A 21,186-nucleotide genomic window follows, 5' to 3' on the forward strand; every position below is an offset into this window, starting at 1 on the left:
TTGTGGTGGGACCGAAGCCGGCCTCGCCTTTCTTAGAGCCTCAGATGTGGAGGGGTCTCCATCTCACCATAACACATTGATTGGTCCCGAAGTCCACCCTCGTGAGGGCTCAAAGGAAAGGAACATGAGGATGACCAATACAGTTACTTAGGGATTACATTCTTCCAAACATTGTCATTGAAACCGCTTCAGTAAACATAACATCTCAGGTCAAATAGGCAATGGGGAGGACTGCTAAGGTTTGTTGGAAATAAGGGGGGGGGGGGGACGAGCCATGGGTAGACAGGTGAAGTTCTTATGGTCTCTGAACTGTGGCAATTCAAATAAAATATCCAGTTCATCCTGGCAAGAGCTTAAAGATGGTAGAGTGGGAAAAAGGTATCATAAAAAAAGTTAATGCTAATTGGGGCCAGATTTAGAATAATGCCCATTGTTGCTAATGTAAGTACAAATGATGTAAAACAGTATTTAAAGTGCAGGCTTCTGGTCTATGCAGAACAAATAGTGGGTTTCAAATGATGGAGAGAAATGTAAGTTTGCTGGGGCTTTTTTTTTTCTTTAATTGAGCTCCAACAAATCTTATCATGTAGTAATAACTCTAACTGAAGGTCATCTCGGACTATGTGTCAAATTATAGACCTCCTGTTAATGGGTTAAAGAAAACGCATGTGTAACATGAACTCAGTGTATAATTCATGTGCACTCCTTCGCTATCCACATCTAGGAAAGCAAACCTGTGGGTGATATTTTACAACACGAAACCTTAGCTAGGAAAACAGCAAAAGAGAATGGAGACCAAAGATATTAAAGTTCATCTTACCCCCTTTCCTAAATCAATTAAGAAAAATATGTCTGTTGTACTTAAGAGATTATTGAGAGAATGTGTGATATATTATAATACATTGTGGTAAAGATCCTGTTCGCATAAACAATGTTCATCATTCAATTGGACTTTGTGGCAATGAGCGGATAATGGGTTGTGAATCGCCACATATTTCAAGTACTAATTGAATGAGTTACACTGATCTCCTTCGTTGTGAACATTGGCAGCTGTATTCTCCACGCCTGAGAACAAAAATTACCGACAAAAATATCTATTAAAGGCACTGTGATATGCATTGGTTTTCAGTGATAAATAACACCCAAGGGCTGCAGGCCATAAATAAAAAGAGGCAGATAGGCAGCATTGATGGCCCCAGCTGGGTTCCAGCCGCTCCTTCATCATAATGTTATTATCGAGAGTAGGCAGGTACTAGAGGGGTAGCCGGTAGGACTGGGAGGAGGTGGTATTTAAAGGTGCGCTCTCCACCCCTTGAACTGTTTAAATTTTGTGAGCTGACGAGCTCGGGAGCCTGCACCTTCATGCTGTGAGTGGAACTGGTCCTGAGAGACAAGGCAGCACGCACTACAACCTATGAACTATGCTTTTTCCCTACTGATGAGTGAAGAATCACGAAACACGTGTCTAGGGATACGAACTGAGACTGATAATACAGCACTGGCTACGAACACTTTGAATTGAGCGAGAAATAATGAACTTCATGTACCATCATGCTAAGAGGTAATTTCGTTGGGGCGTGTCTGGTGCGCTCTCCACCCCTTGAACTGTTTAAATTTTGTGAGCTGACGAGCTCGGGAGCCTGCACCTTCATGCTGTGAGTGGAACTGGTCCTGAGAGACAAGGCAGCACGCACTACAACCTATGAACTTTGCTTTTTCCCTACTGATGAGTGAAGAATCACGAAACACGTGTCTAGGGATACGAACTGAGACTGATAATACAGCACTGGCTACGAACACTTTGAATTGAGCGAGAAATAATGAACTTCATGTACCATCATGCTAGGAGGTAATTTCGTTGGGGCGTGTCTGGTGCGCTCTCCACCCCTTGAACCGTTTAAAGGTGCTCAGGCAATTAACACGACAATCGTTTTCAGTCAACCAAAATTTCACCACATTTCTTCACCACTAAGAGATTGTTTCAAGCTACCTGATGTTCTCACTTCAGTTCAGCGGTACAAAAAGGGGTGGTGATGGACGGAGCATCTGAACCAATCAAACACTCACACCCAGTCAAAAGATCTGGGTTTAATCCATCACCGTTCTTTAGACCCCAGTTCAGACATGGCTATATGCAAATCAGTCTGACCCTGTGCCTCATGGGAACAGTCCAGCCCGAACTGCCAAGCCATGTCTTCCCTGGACCGGAAAGGACAGGTTTCTGGCATTACAGCCTTCTTCAGCCCGGCTTGCTAGAATCCAGTGGCAAAGTGAGCAAGGGACTCACGTCTGAGCATACCCTGCCACACTTATGGCGGCCAAAGCGGTACAAAAGGGGGTGGTGATGGACGGAGCATCTGAACCAATCAAACACTCACACCCTGAGGAAAGTCAGGAAAATGGTCAGGCGATTTAGTCGATGTTTCTCAAGTAATTTTGCCTGGCGTTAAACGCCTCTAATACCATACGAATTTTATCAAATAAAGAGGCAGGCGCTGGAGACAGGAAGACAGGAAACAAGTTTTATTCCGACGGAGCAGAACACATCAGATCGGACAACAAGGTATCGTCTCGAGGTGCTCTCTGACAGCCTCTCTGAGACCTGGCCTTTTATACACTGGTTTACGACATGTGACCGCTCTTTATTACAATAAAGACATTGTGAAGTAATGGAAAAATGACATCCCCGGTATCCCCCCAGTTCCGGCTCATTCCAACACGTGGCTACAGTAGAGGTTCTCACCCCCCCGTACAATAGGAGGGGGCTATCACGCAGCTGAGTGTTTCGCCGATTCCTTTGGAATGTGTGCGCCTGATCGAATCTCAAGGGATGGGGAGGTCATGATCAATAGTAGCTCCTTTGAAGAGGGGCGAGTGCATACAGTGGTGGGCAATAAACTGTATCCTCAGGCCAAGGGATGACCAGCGGTCCGTGCAGACAATCGGGCTCAGAGGAAGGGGTCATCAAAGGAGGGGTATTCATGGAAGGAAAGAAGGTGTTGGTCAGGCGCGGGGTGTGATTCCCAGAGACAGTCATGCGGAAGAGGAGGTTTCATGACTTGCGCATGTGAGCGCGGGGGCAGCCAGGGTGCATGGGGGGGATGCTTGCAGGGTCAGGGAAGTGCGCCGATGATCAATCGTGAACAGAGAGACCATGGTACCTAAAATGGCTGTCGTGTATGTTTATACATGAGTCTGAGGAATGGGCAAGATGGCGCAGATGATGTTCAGTTCACGAACCAATATTCCACAGTCCTCCCTTTTAACATGTCTCGCCAGCTTGTCAATTCGGATCTATCCCCATAAGACCACGTATTTCTATCTCATAGAGGGGACTCATGTGCTCAGTTCTAAAGTCCAAAGTCTTAGGGCACATACAGTTAGAAATGAGTGAACACAAAGGTGGCAAACATTGAATACCTAAGCAACACCCACACAGTATCAGGACTGGTATCAGTATAAATGTAAACAACCTCCATCCCCAGTCCTTCAAAGTGTCCCAAAACCAACTTCCAAGCGACCATCCTTCTTGCTCCTGGTGAACCTCTGAGGATAGTCTGTGGAGGTGTTCGATTGCTTTGTAGACCGAAGGCGAGTTATCTGGCACGTAGGTGCAACAGCTGGAGCCGATGATGCGGCATGCTCCTCCACGGTCGGCCAGAACCACATCTAGGACAAGGCGGTTTTGAAGAGCCACCAGGCGGACTGCCTGAAGCTCAGCCGTGTTGTTAGCGAGGATGCCAGCCGTGATGTTAATGGTTGTTTCCACTGCCTGAGTCAGGTGTCGGATAGCGCGGCTATTTGCCATTGGGCCCCACAGAGGAACAAGTCCCTTCACCGCATCCAGGAACTGTGCTCCGGTGGAGTCGGCTTGTCCAATGTCTCCGGCACGCTTTTGCCGGTGATGGTAGGCTGGGGCCACATACGTGGGGGGAAGAATGAAGGCGATGTAGCACGTACCCCTCCAACCTTTCGGGAGCCAAGTGTAAGCTTTGATGCCACAAAGTACATATTCGGAGAAGCAACAAAGGAGGGGGGATCAACTGAGACCAATGTTCTGGTGATACGGCAGGAACTGTGACCCACCAGCTGTGTTCCCCGGCCTACGAGGCACACGAGACCTGTGACATTAATGACGGACAGGGCCACAGTCAGAGTGGCAGCCGTTCGCTTCCGCAGGTGGGTGAAGGTTGGTCTAGCTGGATTGTGGAGTACTTGCATCTCGACTCGTTCTTTGGCAGGGATGTTCATATGAAAGGCGGAACCTGAGGTCACAGGACAAAAGGGGGCAGATGTCCTTCCTGTTTTGTTCAGCCAGAACCCATAGTAGAAATGTGACACTGTTTGACCAGAAGCGGCGTTGACCTTGTGGCTTTCCTGCAAGAGGATCAACCAGGCGAGGCAGGAGCCATGTACTGAGAAAGGAGAAGGGATGAAGGGGATGGAGTGTCCAGTGGCATGCGGGAGCAACCCGCAGATCCAGCAGTTCGTGGCATTTGCAGCAAGGTTGTGTTGGTGCAATAGTTGCACGAAGGAATTGTTCCAGAACTCCTTATGCCTTTCTCGGAGCTGGGGCGAAAGGGTGATCAGGTGATGCTCTTTCATGGTGGTTGGCTGTGCAGTGGTCAGCAATATCTGATGAGCGGGTGTGCTGTCCTCCAAGATACAGAAGGAAGTCATGAGGAGGAGGCAAAGGAGGAAGAGAATGAAGAAGGCGATTGTCTTTGATTCGTGCAAATTGTCAGTCTTTGGGTTCCTGTAGTGGGTACTTCCTGTTGCTTTCATCATCTTCTTATCTGGTGCTTCCATCATCTTCTTATCTGGCGCTTCCATCATCTTCAAGGTGCTCGGTAGTGGGCAGAACCACAGACTTTGTTTAGCTTCTCTCCGGGTAACCCTTGGTTGTTTTAGGTCACCGTTCTGAGATTTTAACTTAGTCCGTGGTCTACTTAGCCGAAGCTCCCTCCTTTCGACGCAGGAAATACCCTTCCCGGGATGGCACAGTGGGATCAGAGAATTTTGCAAGTTCAAGTGCCTCGGTATCAGGATAGCAGTTCAACGATGGTCGGTCTTTGTTCAGGAGCTCTTCTTGGGTGTCGACGTTTTCTGTCGTGGCCAGGGTCGAGGAGACCTTCTTGCAGTGGTGGGCGTGCAGCCAGTGCCTTTTTCCCTCCACTCGAAGAGCCGTCCGAGTGGTGATCAGTACCTGCCAGGGGCCCGTCCACCGGGGTTCCAGACTCTTTGCCCGTTGAAAATTCCGGACTAGAACATAATCTCCCGGTTGGATATCGTGACCGGGACCCCTGGAAGCATCGGGGATGGCCTGCTGCACCTGTTGATGAATGACAGACAACGTTTTAGTTAATTTGCACAAATAATCTGACAGCAGGACGTCGGGGACGACGTGAATGGAGGTCGGTTTGGGGGCAGTCCAGAGGTTCATTGGTCGCCCAAACACAACCTCGTAGGGGGTCAAGTGGTGCTTAGTGGGAGTGGAGCGCATCGATAGCAATGCCAGTGGGAGGGCATCTGGCCACTTAAGCCCTGTGGTGGCCACTATTTTTGACAGTTTCAGTTTCAGTGTAGCATTGTGTCGCTCAACTAGGCCAGCGGATTGGGGGTGGAAGACCGCATGGAACCGCTGTTTTACTCCCAGCCCCTTCAAGATTAGTTGGATAACTTCAGCTATGAAGTGGGGGCCATTGTCGCTCCATAAAATTCGACAAAGGCCGTAGCGGGGAAAAAACTCTTTCAGTAGTACTTTGGCAGTAGTCATGGCAGTGTTATCACGGGTTGGATAGGCTTCCACCCATTTGCTGAAGGCGCATACAATGACTAATACGTACTTCAAGCCTTGGCATCTCTCCAACTGGATGTAATCCATCTGGAGGACCTCAAAGGGGTGGTCGGGGATCCCAAACCCTCCCCGGGGTACCACAGTTCCTTTCCCGGGGTTGTGTTGTAGGCAGATAAGGCACTGCTGGACCAGGCGTTTGGCTGAGTGGGGGATTTTGTTGTTGTGCCAGACTTTGGAAATGAGTTCGATCATGGGGGCAGAACCTATGTGTGCAGGGGAGTGTGCCATAGTCAGTATGGGGATCAAGTATGAGTCAGGCAGCAACCATTTGTTCGTGTCTTTTGTCCGCCAGCAGCCTTCATCGTCCTTCAGACCCACCCGTGCCCATTCAGTCAGTTCGTGAGGTGCGCTGGCAGACTGGATGTCCCTAATCGTTTCCCTAGCGTCAGTCCATTTTTCTGCTTGTGACCTGGTCACATATATGCGTGTCGTTGTCCTATTCTCAGCTGTGGTTCGGGCAGTGATGTCGGCCAGTGCGTTTCCCTGTCCAACTAAGTCCGTCACCTTCTTGTGTGCCTGGCATTTGATCACTGCTAATCGTTTGGGGAGGAGGACTGCTTCGATCAGGGCGGAGACTAGATCTCCGTGAAGGATGGCCGTGCCGTGGGACGTCAGGAATCCCCTTTCCCTCCACAAGAGCCCAAAATGATGAACCACCCCGAAGGCATACTGGCTGTCCGTGTAAATGTTTGTCGTGGTTCCTGCTGCTATGATACATGCTCGTGTGAGGGCAATTAGCTCTGCCGCCTGTGCGGATCGTTGCGTGATGCGGGCTGTTTCAACTACTGTTAGGGCTGTCGTCACCGCATAGGCAGCTGAAGTGGTGCCTTCTGGGAGTTTGATACAAGAGCCGTCTACCCATAGCTCTCCATCAGGGTCTGTAAAAGCAATGTCTCGGAGGTCAATTCTACTCCTGGTCTGTTCGTCCGTGAGGGTCACACAGTCGTGTATAGGGGGCGCATCGGGGTCATTTTCAGGCAAGGGCAACAGTGTGGCAGGATTCAAAGTTGTGCATCTCTTCAGAGTGATGTGGGGTGCAAGTAGAGTCAATTCGTACCCCGTCAGTCGTGCACTAGTCAGGTGTTGAGTCTTGGTCTGGTTCAAAAGGGTGTCAACTGCGTGGGGTACCAACACCGTGAGAGAGTTTGAAAGTACAATACCCTCACTCTGTCGGATAGAGACCGCAGCGGCGGCTACTGCTCGAAGGCAGGCAGGTAAAGCTCTGGCGACTGGGTCAAGAGTGGTAGAGAAGTAGGCACAAGGGCGTTGTTTGGAGCCGATGGGCTGAGTTAGAACAGACAATGCGCATCCCTCCCTTTCGTGAGTGAAGAGAGAGAAGGGCTTGGAGTAATCTGGTGTTCCTAGGACGGGTGCCGAGCAAAGGGCATCCCGCAACTCCTTAAAGGACGCTTGGCATTCGGGGGTCCAAGGGAGTGGGAAGGGAACATCTTTGGCCAACAGGGAAAGTAGGGGCTTTATAATGAGACTCAAATTTGGTAACCATTGTCGGCAAAAAGAGGTAAGGCCCACCAATGAACGGACTTGCTTCTGTGTTTTTGGGATGGGGGTGTCTAGGATGGTCTGGATTCGGTCGTGTGTAAGTTTCCTCCCTTCTTTGGACAGGAGATGGCCTAGGTATGTCACTTGAGGTTGGCAGAATTGCAGTTTCTTTTTGGAGACTTTGTGGCCATTCTCCGCAAGAAAGTGCAAGAGTTGGATAGTGGCCGTGATTGCAAGTGGAGTGGTGTCTGCCGCCAAAAGGATATCATCGACATATTGGATCAACACCACTCCATCTGGTAGCTGGACGGCGTCCAGCTGTCTTTTGAGGGCCTGGCTGTAAATGCTGGGACTTTCAGTGTAGCCCTGGGGAGCTCTACAAAATCGGTACAAACGGTTTTTTAAGGTGAAGCCGAAGAGATAACGGCTGTCTGGATGGATGGGGATAGAGAAAAATGCATTCTTGAGATCAATAACGGTGAAGGTGGTGGCAGTGGACGGGATGAGGGTCAGAATGGTGGTGATGTCTGAGACTACGGGGTACTGTGGCACCACCACTTTGTTGACTTCTCGCAGGTCGATGATGAAGCGGTACGCTTTCTCATCTCCCTCACCTTGCTTCTTAACAATGGGTAGGATAGGGCTGTTGCAGACATCACTAACCACTTCCTCTACCACTCCTGCATCTACCAGGGACTGAATAATCGCTACCAATGCCTTCTCGCCTTCGGGCGATATCCGGTACTGTGGGAGTTTCGGGAGTATTGCGTCTGGTCGAACAGTTATGTGCACAGGGTCGATCATCATTCGTCCTACATCCGAGTCGTTTCTGGCCCATAGGTACAGGGGTAGGGTGTCGAGCAAGGTTAGGTCAGCATCAGTTATAGAGTACATATGTCGTGCGGGACGGGATCTGGACATGTTCGGGTTGTCGTACAGGATGACTCGGACTCCATCTGGGGAACACCTAATAGTAGCTCGGAAATGTTTTAGTAAATCAATACCCATAATGGCGTCGGGAGAGTTGGAGGAGAGCAGAAATGTTGTGTCAGTGGGGTTGTTTCCTAGGTCAAAGGAGATAGGTACAGACAGGGGATTAGTGTAGGGCGTTCCATCGAAACCTATCGATGTAATGTGTGAGCCAGACAAGGGTGCCCTTGGAATCAGTCGCTTTGATAATACACTACGTGTCGCTCCAGTGTCTACCAAGAATGGAGACTTTGTGCCCAGGACCTTAGCCGTGACGTAAGGACCTTGCTGGTCAACACAGAGCTCGACTGGATCCCTCCCTTGCCCCTGGCAGTCCTATGCGAAGTCGGGGGTGTTCTCACTATCAGATAGTTGGTACTGGTTCTGTCGGGGGCGGTCAAATGTGCTCGATCTTCCTGGTCTGTCGCTGTTGGGGTCGTTTGTGTATCCCCGTCCCTGTCCTCTAGTCCTGGGGCCATTCATCATGTCCCTCGTTTCTTCATTTTTAATCAGTTCCAGAAGAGCCGGACATTGAGACTTCCAATGCCCGAATCCTCTGCAAAATGCACACTGATTATCTTCTATATCCCTACGTCCAGAGTAGGGAGTGGGTGTGCGGTCCTTTGGGGGTGGATTTCTAGGGGCGATTGATTGATAGCTCCCCCTGTGTAGTTCTTTCCCGACTGCCACCCCTTGTATCTGAGCTATCATCACCCTTTCTTTCAAATCTTTCTTCTTTCTCTCGGTTGCCCTATCATTCTCATTCTTTTGGTGTTCGTAGTACTGAGCCATTTGGAGGATAGCGGCGGGTTTGGAGGCCCCCCAACTACTCTCGCTGGTTTGTAACTTTTCGGAAACCTCTCGTGACAGACCCTTTACGTAGTTTTGCACAAATAGGTGTTGTCCGGTTGCGGTGGTCATGTCTTGGCCACTGTAGTCGGAGAACACCGTTTCGAATCGGGAGAAGTATTCTGATACGTCTTCCTGAGGTTTCTGACGGCAAGCCGTGACTATTGACCAATCTACCTTTTTCTCTGGGATCAAGGTTTTCAGCTTCTGAACTATTTTGTCCGGAAGTTCCAGTATGTCTTTTATCGGTTTCCTTCCGGGCTCTCGTCGTCTATCTAGCTCACTGAGTTGGTTCCAGGTATGTCCAAACAGATCTGTGTGTTCAGCTTTCGGATTTGCTTCCACACGTCAGCCGGCAGACATAACCCGAAAAACAAATCAATGTCTGCTAGAGTCATTATCGTTGAGCCCAAGGCTGTACCTAATTCGGTGTAAAATGCTGTCGGGTTTTTCCTTAAATCAGGCAGGGTTTGCCTAAAGGTTAAAATATCTTGTCGATCCCATGGTTGGTAAACCCAATTGTACACAACCCTTCCTTTTGCATCTGCGTGGTTGATATCGTCGTTTGTTCCCTGACCTCTTGGGGGAACCCAGTAGGGGGCGGCTTCTCTGATAGGCATCATAGTGTTGGTTACTTCTAATGGGGACTCAGCCGTTTCAGGGACTGTGATCTTAACCTCTGGTTTCTGTTCCGTGAGGTGGCGGAAGACTTCAAGCGTTTGCATGAAAAGGTCCGTCACATCGCGTTCAGTCCCATCTCCAACGTCGATCTTTCTATATAGGGTCGTCAGCTTAGCAGGACCCTTAGTCTGATACCTATCCTCATATGTGTTCAGGGTGTGGTAGCTGAACCGTAAAATGAAATGCCGTCTATGGCTACCGGCATGTGAATTGTGCACATCCATCGTATATTCTTCGCTCTCTTTCCGTTCTACCAATGTCTTTGCTATCTTGTCAATCCCACCCCGCTCATCTTTGCTCAACCTATTTGGTCTGGCCGTTAGCTGCTTGCTAGTCTCGAGTTCATCTGATGTTGTTACCAATGTGGCTGGTGCGAAGGCCGTAAGAGCCGGGGCACTAGCGCTAGAGGCACCCTCGCCCGCACTCAGAACTGGTAGGTGCTGTGCCAGAGGCTGGCAGGGGGCATAAGGAGGGGGCATGTAGATAATCGGAGGACCTAGCAGTAACTCGTCGTTTGCCCGTTGTTTGGAGGGCATCTCCGGGTAGAGCGTAGAGGGGGTCCTAACAGGGCATTGGCCTGTCGACCCTGATTCTTGTGTTTGTCTAACTTCCTCTCTCCTTCTTATTTCTTCATCTAGTTCCTTCGCTGCCAGGTGGGCTGCCTTTCGTAACTCTTTCCCTATTCTTGCTTCTTCTCTTTTCCTTCGTTGTTCTGCTTCTTTGCGCCACATGCCGATACTATCGAGCATGGTGGGTGTTGCCTTATTTATTCTAACAGCTGTTTCTAGTGCTTTTATTTTATGTTCATCAAAGGAACCTATCAGTGGCCACTGACTTTCGGGGTCCTTCTTTGTATATTTATGCCATAACTTACTATAAGCTATAGCGACTAGTCCTTGTTTAATGAACATGTCCTTATTAGGGGTGCCTTCCAATGGAGCTGGATGGTTCATCTCTAATAAGCGGTCCGGGTTGTTCCAACTACCAATCAGTGGGGAGAAGACAGGCATGACAGATTACAACGGGGGACAAAGGTCCGCACTACCTATCTCTCACTGTTTGCAAAGACTAGACAGAATATGGCTATTCTACGTTATTTGCAAGCAGAGAACCTCAAAAGAACTATACTCCAAACAATCTATGTTCGGACAATCAATCAATGGGGAGAAAAATAGGTACGACAGATTACAATGGGGGACAAAAGTCCGCGTTACCTACCCTTCACTATCCGCAAAGGGAGATAGAATATTCCTATTCCTCCCCGTTTGCAGGCAGCGAATATCTCAAAGAGCGACAATGCAAATACTAGTATTTCAATCAATCAAACAATCAATCAATTCGCAATTCGTCGTGTGTCACGACCTTACCCGGACCGCATGGACAGTTTCTTGTCTTCCGCTTCCAGCGCCCGATCGTCCTCTACTCTCTGCTGCTACCGCGGCACTCCTGATGGTTCCCAGTCAGGACCGTAGATCACTCGGGAGAGGTCTGCTTGGAACCAGTGAAGTTCGGATGATCGGCTGTCAGACGAGGGTCTATCGAACAGGAGCTCTCCCGATCGTTGCAGTCGTTCACTCTGTCGTCGGGACCTCTCCCACTGGATCCACGTGTCGCTGATGGGCCCCACACTTGGGACGCCAATTGAGGAAAGTCAGGAAAATGGTCAGGCGATTTAGTCGATGTTTCTCAAGTAATTTTGCCCGGCGTTAAACGCCTCTAATACCATACGAATTTTATCAAATAAAGAGGCAGGCGCTGGAGACAGGAAGACAGGAAACAAGTTTTATTCCGACGGAGCAGAACACATCAGATCGGACAACAAGGTATCGTCTCGAGGTGCTCTCTGACAGCCTCTCTGAGACCTGGCCTTTTATACACTGGTTTACGACATGTGACCGCTCTTTATTACAATAAAGACATTGTGAAGTAATGGAAAAATGACATCCCCGGTATCCCCCCAGTTCCGGCTCATTCCAACACGTGGCTACAGTAGAGGTCCTCACCCCCCCCGTACAATAGGAGGGGGCTATCACGCAGCTGAGTGTTTCGCCGATTCCTTTGGAATGTGTGCGCCTGATCGAATCTCAAGGGATGGGGAGGTCATGATCAATAGTAGCTCCTTTGAAGAGGGGCGAGTGCATACAGTGGTGGGCAATAAACTGTATCCTCAGGCCAAGGGATGACCAGCGGTCCGTGCAGACAATCGGGTTCAGAGGAAGGGGTCATCAAAGGAGGGGTATTCATGGAAGGAAAGGAGGTGTTGGTCAGGCGCGGGGTGTGATTCCCAGAGACAGTCATGTGGAAGATGAGGTTTCATGACTTGCGCATGTGAGCGCGGGGGCAGCCAGGGTGCATGGGGGGGGATGCTTGCAGGGTCAGGGAAGTGCGCCGATGATCGATCGTGAACAGAGAGACCATGGAACCTAAAATGGCTGTCGTGTATGTTTATACATGAGTCTGAGGAATGGGCAAGATGGCGCAGATGATGTTCAGTTCACGAACCAATATTCCACAACCCAGTCAAAAGATCTGGGTTTAATCCATCACCGTTCTTTAGCCCACTCTGCCACCCCAGTTCAGACATGGCTATATGCAAATCAGTCTGACCCTGTGCCTCATGGGAACAGTCCAGCCCGAACTGCCAAGTCATGTCTTCCCTGGACCGGAAACAAGATTGCGAGGACAGGTTTCTGGCATTACAGCCTTCAGTTCAGCATCTACTCCTCCTCACTGAAATTACTAGATAAAAGCTATTCGTTTACATCGTTAATTTCATCCTATGTTGTAATAATTCAATATATTGCAAAAGTTTCACAAATTTCTTAATAATCCAGGTCTGTGATACAATGCTATGAAATAAACGGTTATGTCACCTTGAAGTGGCGTCATAAAAATGACTGGTGCTCATTCAAATCAGGAAATCCTAGAGTGCCTCATGCATTGCTTTCAAAAGTATTGTACTGTCTTTGCAGGTCAATGGTTGCGAATGTAAATGTAAATGTAAGGCTCATTTATACCGCGCTAACAATCGCTCCAGGGAGCATCTCGGCGCCAATAGGTGGACAACCAGGTGTAACAGTTGCCTCACTGCTTTAGGGAGACCATTAGCCATTATCCAACTTTACTATTTGAACCCAGCTTAAATTGAAAGATGTAAAGCAGCCGATAGGAGAGAAGTATCGTCAATCTGCATGTGGTACAATCCTGCACCTTGTTTGCGCTCATGGGCAATGAAAGCGATATGATGCTGGCTGTGGGTGGGGGTGGAGGTGGGTATGGTCATGCGTTCATACCAGAATTACAGAGCGCCCCTAATGTATCTCTTACAATGCACATGGCCGTAGATCTCCAAGTGTCCAACTATTCTGAAACCAAAAGCTTGCGGATACATTGTTATGTATAATTTCATTTAATAGGAAGTAAAATGTGACCACTATGGCGGCTGTGTTGGTCTTTGCTAATGTCTGATCACACTTTAAATGTTGCAGTTGTAAAAGGGCATTTCCTGAATGAATTGGTTAACTGTTGGAGCCCACGTGTGAGTGCTGGGACAGTCATCTGCTGGCGTTGGTTATACTGAGAAGTTTTTCTTGTATTCTTTCATGCAGGAACTGGAGGATCTCCGGAAGCAGGGTGAAATTATACCCCAACTGATGTCGGAATGTGAATCTGTCACTGAAAAACTCGAGGTACTGTTAAATTAATAGAAACCACACACGCGCCGATGATGTGTGTTCCCACAATGCATTGCATGCCAGGGCGTTCAATCCCACAGTAAACCAAGCCGGTTTCCAGCCTTCCCATTGAATGCTTAATTGGATGCATCCTTTAGGGAAGAAAGCACAGGCACGGTTCAAGACCGCATATGTAAGAAAGAGGCTCCTATTACATATTATGAGATAGGTGTTGGGTTGTAATGTTCTCGTAACTGACATACGAACAATAGGGCAACTGGAATGGTTGGTGGGACTGGGAGCAATGAAGCGTTATTTATTTATTTATTAAATACCAATCATGTTTTGAAAGTCCTACGTGTTGTCGTCGTATATAGAATTAGTTAGTACTCCGTTGAAGCTGACATTGGCGCTTTTAGCCGTGCACATGTAGCAGCGCAGATGTGACTTCACTTGGGGTGTTAGACGGTCAGGCGCTGCAGAAATATCTGCCTTTCTGTTGGTGTTGTTGGGTAATTCTATACGGCGCCTGCGCCTCCGGCCGCTTGGTTTGTGAGCCGACTCCTTCTCGTGCATCGTATTACAAGTGGCACCTAGCTTGCATGCTCGGTTTACAGAGCCGAGAGGACTGCTTCACATTAAAGACGAGTTTACTTTCGGTCACAGTCGGCCAACGTTGAAGATGTGTTTTTAAGATCACAGTCGCTCGTAACTCTTAAGCGCAGTACTTACTTTTTAGGTTTAATTTAGAAGCAACACATCGGAGCCTGCCAGCCACCTTTAACCTTCCCGATATTCACTTGTAACTCCATAATGTCCACTTGTGAATTATTTTCCTTTTCTTTGTAATTGCTCTTTTTCTGATTTTGCTTTTTGAATTATCTCCACCAATAGTGTTGAACTGTGCGAAAAAAAGATACAGGCACATATTGCAATAGGCTGAAATAAAGCAGCACAGAACGTTTTTACAGGTGGGGCCTTCAGTAAGATTGCAATCAGTAAGGCCCACAGCATTGTGGGAGGTCTAGTCTATTCATAATTTATTCCGTCTTTCAGTCTTAAATTAATGCCATGTAAAGAGTGCAATTCAGTTTTCATTAAATGTTGAGGCCTCCCAAGATGACATTCACTTTCAGTAAATATTTTCAGAGGAACTTAACTGTGTAGCTGTTTCAACAAGAGAGCAATCGCTCGCAGAATACGGGCCACACGTTTTGACAAGCATTTTGCATAGCCAATAGGTCTAGTTTTTTGGACATTATAGGTGTGTAGTCATGCAACACGTTATCCTGGGTAATGTGCCGCCAGGGTTTGAAGAGCTATACAGTTTCAAAAGGGGTGGATAGAGAGGGCACAGAAGAAACAGACCAGGGCAGAAGACTGAAGTGGAAAAGAAGCAACACGAATAGTGGAGATGGCCTAAAAACACAAGTACGCCTATGGCATGCTTGTAGAAAAAAAAAATAGCTCTAAAAATGTGAGCAGTGTACGGAGGCAAGTACTTGGTCCATGCTCTAGGTGATGTCCAAACAGAAGAAATATATTCAATTCCACCACATGCCCCACCCAAATCTCAACCATGAACCATACATTCTTAAACTTAATTCATAGACATTCCTAATGCAGAAAGTCTTTACAAAGACATCAAAGGTTTTTTCCCCGAAAGAAAGAAATATAGTTCACATTAACAATCTGCATACACTAACAAGTCAATATACGAAAACCCTTATTAAGGAAAATATGGCTCGTTTTGTATTAATCCCAGAAATTGTTCTGACCATCTTGCCCCTAGAGTGTGATATTAAAAGGTCTTGAAAGTAAATTGGGGCGCATGATCTAATTAAGGAAAAATACGAAGGACACATTTATTAACACTGTAAACAAGAAATACATTACACAAAGCATGTGAAACAAGGGTGATATTGAAGTTTTGCTTTAAAATTCGAGAAATGCTTGTTAGAGCTTGAGCCGCAGACCAGCTTCTGGGGCCTGTTGAGATAAACTGCTTCCATTATGCTCATGATGATAGCCCCTCATGGATAAAGGCAACGCAAACGCCTATTACATGCCACAATAACAGCAAGTTTACTATATTAAAAAAAAGATGCTCCCAGCAGATGTTTAATTCTCTAAATGCAGTTTAAAAATGTAATACCAAGTTTCACACTTCAATTTAAAAACGGGGCTCTTCTCAGCCATATTTGAGCTCAACTACACGTTGCTATACTAGAAACCTACATGTAATTTATAACAAGTAAAATACATCAAAACATCTATTTTCACATTTTTGCATGGTTTTGCTAATTAGTCGTTTTTGTAAAATAAGCCACTGTGGTTTTAAATGAGGAATATTATAATGGTTTAACATTAGTAAAAGTGAAAACAATCAAGTCTCACAATATCATCTGGCGTCAAAGCCACACTGTCCTTTTCTCAGATACGAGTTTCATAGCAAGTAAATAGACTCCCCTCTCTGGGTCTACTATTGTATGATGTAATTTCTGGTGATGTCATTATTAAGCCAATTGGTTTTTAGAACGAGAAAAAGCCTACCTCATTTTGGACACAGAATGTTGGTACGTATGCACTATGGGGACAAGGGTGATTTAACACTCTCTGGCTGGTTCCTGGTATAAATAACTAAGTAAAAATAAAGAACCAAAGGGAGAGAGCACCCTAGTCTAGTACATATGACCGTCTATTTAAATGAGCGCTAAACAAATTATGATAGAAGTGGAAAGCATGGAACGAAGTAGATGGGCCACATGCTGCTGAATGTTCATTAACGGGGAGCAGAGTCTTTTATTTTATTGCTGGCAGGGGAGAGGGTGGGAGGGGTTGCAACACGGAGAAGAAAAAAAAAGACGTTTAGGAAGCAAAAGGACAGGAAAAAGTGCTATGACACTGCCAGCACTGGCCATGTGTTAGACCTATATAAACTCACACAACAGAGAAGTACTAACACATTCAGAACTCTAATCTGTACTAGTTCTGAGACAGAAAAATCTATATAACTCATATCAAGCTCCACATAGGTGCAATGCTCGTCTGATCCTATAGCAGCTCTAGGGGAGACAACACATGCCTTAATACTGCCCTCATACACTTTTCAGTGTCATGCTTCATCATTGGGCCTCGTCATACACGAGTTTACACTTTCATACTAGTATTTATTTGAGGGGTTGTTAAAAAAGCATTGTCATGATGCATTAGAGATGCAGTGGTAGGGTATTTACACTGTTGTAAAACAGAAATGCCCCCGTCAGCTTGATTATACTTTGATCCAGAGGATCCTTCCGTGGCTAGTCAGTTTTCACTGTGAAAACTGATGTTAAATAAATGTACTCCTTGGAATCCATTCACATATGCAAAGTTCTGACAATAAGGAGCATTAGTCTAGCTGAAAATTGCATAAGGTCGTAGTTCGAAAGAAGGGAGAAACATCTAAATGGCAGGAAATTAATATATCAAAATATGTCCTCAACCACACTCACCGATATTTAGCCTTTTCAAAGCAGTGACCTGCTATTTTCAGTGCTGGATTGGCCTGTCGGTCACTCTGACTGCCAGATGAGGAGGTTTGGAAGTAAAACTGTTGGTTACTAGAGTGACAGAATGCCCGCCCGGTCGGTTCAACAGAGCCTATGTTTATATCATCTGTTTACAAGTGATACCTCGCCTTTAGTTTCCATGTAGCTTATACACCTATCAACTCCAGTATGATTCTAAATGTGAATATTTAAATACGTACTGCTTCTAATTTTAAAACATTAACAAGTCCAATACTGGGAAACCTACAGGGCACTGCCAGTCCTTTAAACTGCGACCATCGCAGCACTGATGATAATAGCTAGAAAATAAGACTTGCTGTGGGAGAATGCTGCTGCATACCAACAAGGATGGACAGAATAAATAAAGTAGGCCAAATGATTCTGCTAAGCAGGTTCTTCTGGAAGGGTCATATTTATTGAATTCTCAACCACCACTGAACTCGTCGACATATTCTTGACAGGCACACATTGAATACTGGAGACCATGGATAAGCCAAACAAGTCTGAGTTAAAAAGCCCCACTGCTTTACGCAATGAAAAAAAAGTAAAAGAACTCAACGTTATCATTTTATTTGTTCCTGCTGTGCCATCTTGGTGGGGCGGATCTGCTCTGCTCTCAGAGCAGTGGGAGGAGTGGTGGGCACTCTGTAAGTGTGCCTGAATGTTTGTCCGGCCCTATTGGACTGCCAAACTTTCATGCTTACTTTGCATGTTCTCCACCCAGGCTGCATTACAGCCTGGGTGGAGAACAGATCAGGCTCCAATTTCACTGCTGAACACCGATTCACGGCGCTCCGACCAATCACAAAGCTGCATTACAGCGTTGTGATTGGCTATGGGGAGCCTGGGAGCCCAAGTGCTTCCTGTTTGCAAAGAAGAAGCCAGGAGGAGGACAGAAGAGAGGCGGCTATCCTGCCAGCTGGCTGGCAGGCAAGTGATTATTTTTTTTTAACCCCTCCACCCACTCCTCCCCATCTTACCCCTCTCCGCCCCACTGCTGCTTCCTGAGAGCAGCCACTGGAATTAATCTTGTTTAATTAAAACTAACTTCAGAGTAAATGTCTCCTTTGCCCATGTTGCTCAGTATTATGTGATTTGACCATGTGGAACATAACGTCTCAGACTTTTTTTTGCTGATTATTTGTATAGCAATGAATTCTGTTCAGATCACATAGGGAATGTAAACAATAACCAGCATTGGCAATGCCATTATTTCTGGTGTTTTCCACTAGCCTTTTGGCAATTCACGTTTTCTTCTGTCATGGTTTTTGCAAAGCTTTGTTTGGGAAGCTGGCGGGTATTCCTCAATCTCAAAAATCATAAATGACTAAAGGCATTATCATAGGACTCCCAGCCACTGAAGGGAACTACATTGTGTATATATTCTCATTATGAAAGGGCAGCATACCGTAACTCATAGTGAAGTCAACTAGTGGTTGGAGTGGGCTGATGTATTTTGCTCCTTGATGCACGCTTGAATGGGTTGGATAAAAATGGGAATGATGCAACCACAGACAAATGGATGAGCTGTGGTTAAAAACCCCTATGAGTACCTAGGACATGCACAACATTTCTGTAAAATCAAATGATCTTAGCTAACGCAGGCATAAAAGAGCCAATCTTTCTGCCAATGGCTGCCAGGCTCTTGATTTTGAGAAAGAAGGAAAGAATGTAAGGCAAGAAGAAAATAAAGCAAAAAAAAAAAACAGAATGCAAAAGGAAAGAAGAAAGGAAAGAAAACAGGAAAGAATAAATGGAAAGAATGATGGAACAATGGAATGAAAGGGAAGAGAAAAAGGCAAGAAGGAAAAGAGGCAAAAAGGGAAGAAAACTATGAAAGAAGGTGCAAGAGATGGAAAGAAAGGAGGAAGAAATTATGGCAACAAGGATAGCAAAAAGGAAAGATGGATAGAATAAAGGACCAAAGGAAAATAAATAAGGAAAGAAGAACAAAGGAGGAAACAAAGCAAGAAATAAGGAAAAGGCAGAGGGAAAGGAAAAAGGATAAGAAACAAGAAAGAAATAAGGAAGGAAAAGGAAAGAAAGAGAAGACAAGAGAAAGTAAGCAGGAAAGGGAATAAAGAAAAAGAAAAATGCAAGGAAATAAAGATCCAAAGAATGAAGGAAGAAGGTAATAAAGAACGAAATATGACAATGGCAGAAATGTGTTCTGAAGAGTTGTCCTCTTATAAATTCATGCATAATATTGAAGCTTTCGGTCTGTATACTGCATGCATAGTATAAAGGGAATAACTAAATACAGAATAGTTGTAAATGGGCGGAATCCGTTCTGCTGCGAAAGCTCAGAAGTCAGATGGAAAACAAGCATTTACAATGCAATGGTTTCGCCTTTGGAAAAGTTTGAGCTATTGGCATTGTAAATGACAAAATGTGTATTTATGTGTTGGTTTTGAAAACAGATAAATAAATGGGCATTGTCATTTTTATTGCCATTAGCTTAATCTCTCGCAAATGTGAGACCTATTGTACCCTATGGACGAGCTTAGCAGACAGCAATTACTACCACACAAACACACCCGAGCCACACACACACACACACACACACACCCAGAGCCACACACACACACACCCAGAGCCACACACACACACCCAGAGCCACACACACACACCCAGAGCCACACACACATAGCCACACACAGAGCCACACACACATAGCCACACACACATAGCCACACACACATAGCCACACAGAGGCACACACACACAGAGCCACACACACACAGAGCCACACACACACAGAGCCACACACACACAGAGCTACACACACACAGAGCCACACACACACAGAGCCACACACACACAGAGCCACACACACACAGAGCTACACACACACAGAGCCACACACACACACAGAGCCACACACAGAGCCACACACACAGAGCCACACACACACAGCCACACACACACACACACACACACACACACACAGCCACACACACACACACACACAGCCACACAGCCACACACACATACAGAGCCACACAGCCACACACACCCAGAGCCACACACACACACACCCAGAGCCACACACACAGAGCCACACACACAGAGCCACACACACACACACAGAGCCACACACACACACAGAGCCACACACACACACAGAGCCACACACACACACACAGAGCCACACACAGAGCCACACACACACACAGAGCCACACACACACACACACACAGAGCCACACACACACACACAGAGCCACACACACACACAGAGCCACACACAGACACACAGAGCCACACACAGACACACAGAGCCACACACAGAGCCACACACACACAGAGCCACACACACACACACAGAGCCACACACACACAGAGCCACACACACACAGAGCCACACACACACACAGAGCCACACACACACACAGAGCCACACACACACAGAGCCACACACACACACACACAGCCACACACACACACACAGCCACACACACACACACAGCCACACACACACAGAGCCACACACACACAGAGCCACACACACCCACCCAGAGCCACACACACCCACCCAGAGCCACACACACCCACCCAGAGCCACACAAGCAGAGCCACACACACCCACCCAGAGCCACACACACCCACCCAGAGCCACACACACACCCAGAGCCACACACACCCACCCACCCAGAGCCACACACACCACCCAGAGCCACACACACACCCAGAGCCACACACACACACCCAGAGCCACACACACACACCCAGAGCCACACACACACACCCAGAGCCACACACACACACCCAGAGCCACACACACACACCCAGAGCCACACACACACACCCAGAGCCACACACACACACCCAGAGCCACACACACACACACCCAGAGCCACACACACACACCCAGAGCCACACACACACACACCCAGAGCCACACACACACACCCAGAGCCACACACCCAGAGCCACACACCCAGAGCCACACACCCAGAGCCACACACACACCGAGCCACACACACACACACCAAGCCACACACACACACACCGAGCCACACACCCAGAGCCACACACACACACACCCAGAGCCACACACACACACCCAGAGCCACACACACACACCCAGAGCCACACACACACAC

At 47.1% G+C, this 21,186-nt stretch overlaps 1 protein-coding gene across 2 annotated transcripts in view; it reads left to right on the forward strand.

Annotated features, from left to right (window-relative positions):
• HOMER2 (homer scaffold protein 2) overlaps window positions 1-21,186 on the forward strand; it is a 697,936-nt gene that overhangs the window by 599,363 nt on the left and 77,387 nt on the right. For both annotated transcript variants that reach the window (XM_078684745.1, XM_078684746.1), the window contains one exon: window positions 13,465-13,545. In XM_078684745.1, the coding sequence (XP_078540871.1) occupies window positions 13,465-13,545 (81 nt within the window). The remainder of the gene's footprint in view (window positions 1-13,464; window positions 13,546-21,186) is intronic.

This window comes from Lissotriton helveticus, chromosome 3_2, assembly GCF_964261635.1.
Source record: "Lissotriton helveticus chromosome 3_2, aLisHel1.1, whole genome shotgun sequence".
Classification (NCBI taxonomy): Eukaryota; Metazoa; Chordata; class Amphibia; order Caudata; family Salamandridae; genus Lissotriton; species Lissotriton helveticus.